The sequence below is a fragment of the Atta cephalotes genome (assembly GCF_000143395.1).
Source record: "Atta cephalotes unplaced genomic scaffold scaffold00051, whole genome shotgun sequence".
In the NCBI taxonomy this organism is placed as follows: Eukaryota; Metazoa; Arthropoda; class Insecta; order Hymenoptera; family Formicidae; genus Atta; species Atta cephalotes.
The window spans coordinates 944,757-945,786 of NW_012130115.1; the positions used below are offsets into that span (position 1 = coordinate 944,757).

General features: G+C 25.0%; 1 protein-coding gene across 1 annotated transcript in view; it reads left to right on the forward strand.

Annotated features, from left to right (window-relative positions):
* The window catches only part of LOC105622988 (protein abnormal spindle), a 12,123-nt gene extending 11,733 nt beyond the window's left edge, over positions 1 to 390 (forward strand). Inside the window, exon 8 of the mRNA XM_012204390.1 lies at positions 172 to 390. Within this exon, the coding sequence (XP_012059780.1) occupies positions 172 to 390 (219 nt within the window). The remainder of the gene's footprint in view (positions 1 to 171) is intronic.
* Positions 391 to 1,030: the final 640 nt, after the last annotated feature.

The following is a 1,030-nucleotide window of genomic DNA, read 5'->3' on the forward strand; positions in this document are numbered from 1 at the left end:
AAATTAAAATTTTCACCCTGGTCCAAATGGCCCACTTATGTAGTTGAGGATTACATTTTAGTCTCAAATTCTTTAAGCCTTTTAATAATTTTTTAATTTTTGGATAATTTTTTGTATAGCTTTACTCTTTAACTTTTTCCTGTTTTTATATATTTTTCGATATTTTTTCAGGCTATAACAATGTGTCCACAAATAAATTATCTAATGAAAAATATTCAACAAAAAGTTTTGAAGGATGTCGTAGTGGTAAAATTCCAAAAATTTAAGGACCCAGAGAAATTATATCCCAATTGTGAACCTGATCGAAATAATTTAGCAATGCAGAAACCACGTCTGTTTACCGACATGAGTATTGCCGTTACAGCTATTGTTAAAAGAATTTGCACATAATATATCAAAGTTGATAAATTATATATATATTTGTTACATTTAAAAAATTCTGTTTGCATAGTATCGGTCTGAATGTTGATCAATGTAGTAGATTTAAATCGTAAAAATGTAAGCGTTAAGCTACAAATCTGAACTTTTTAAAAAGATAATTAAAAAATGCGAGGACTAGAAATAAATGTTTCGAAAAGTACTTATACATATTTGTAACAATTTTAAAATATGACAGTAAGATATTTTTTAAATATGATAAAACTACAAATGAAGAAGCTGACAATATCAAATAAAATCACAAAAATCAAGAGACAATTAAGTTTTCATTCTATTTTAATAACCGACTCATTTCTAAAAACGTGATAGAACAATGACAACTCGATTGATTATATATTATATGTAGTATAGTACAATAAGATATAAATGTAATTTTTATTTACACAGTAAATTATTTACTCACAAATAAAATTATATATATAATAATAATAATAATAATAATAATAATAATGCCGGATGATGATGATGATGATGATGATGATGATGATGATGATGATGATGATGATGATGATGATGATGATGATGATGATGATGACGATGACGATGATGATGATGATGATGATAGAATAATTATAATTATATATAGAATAAA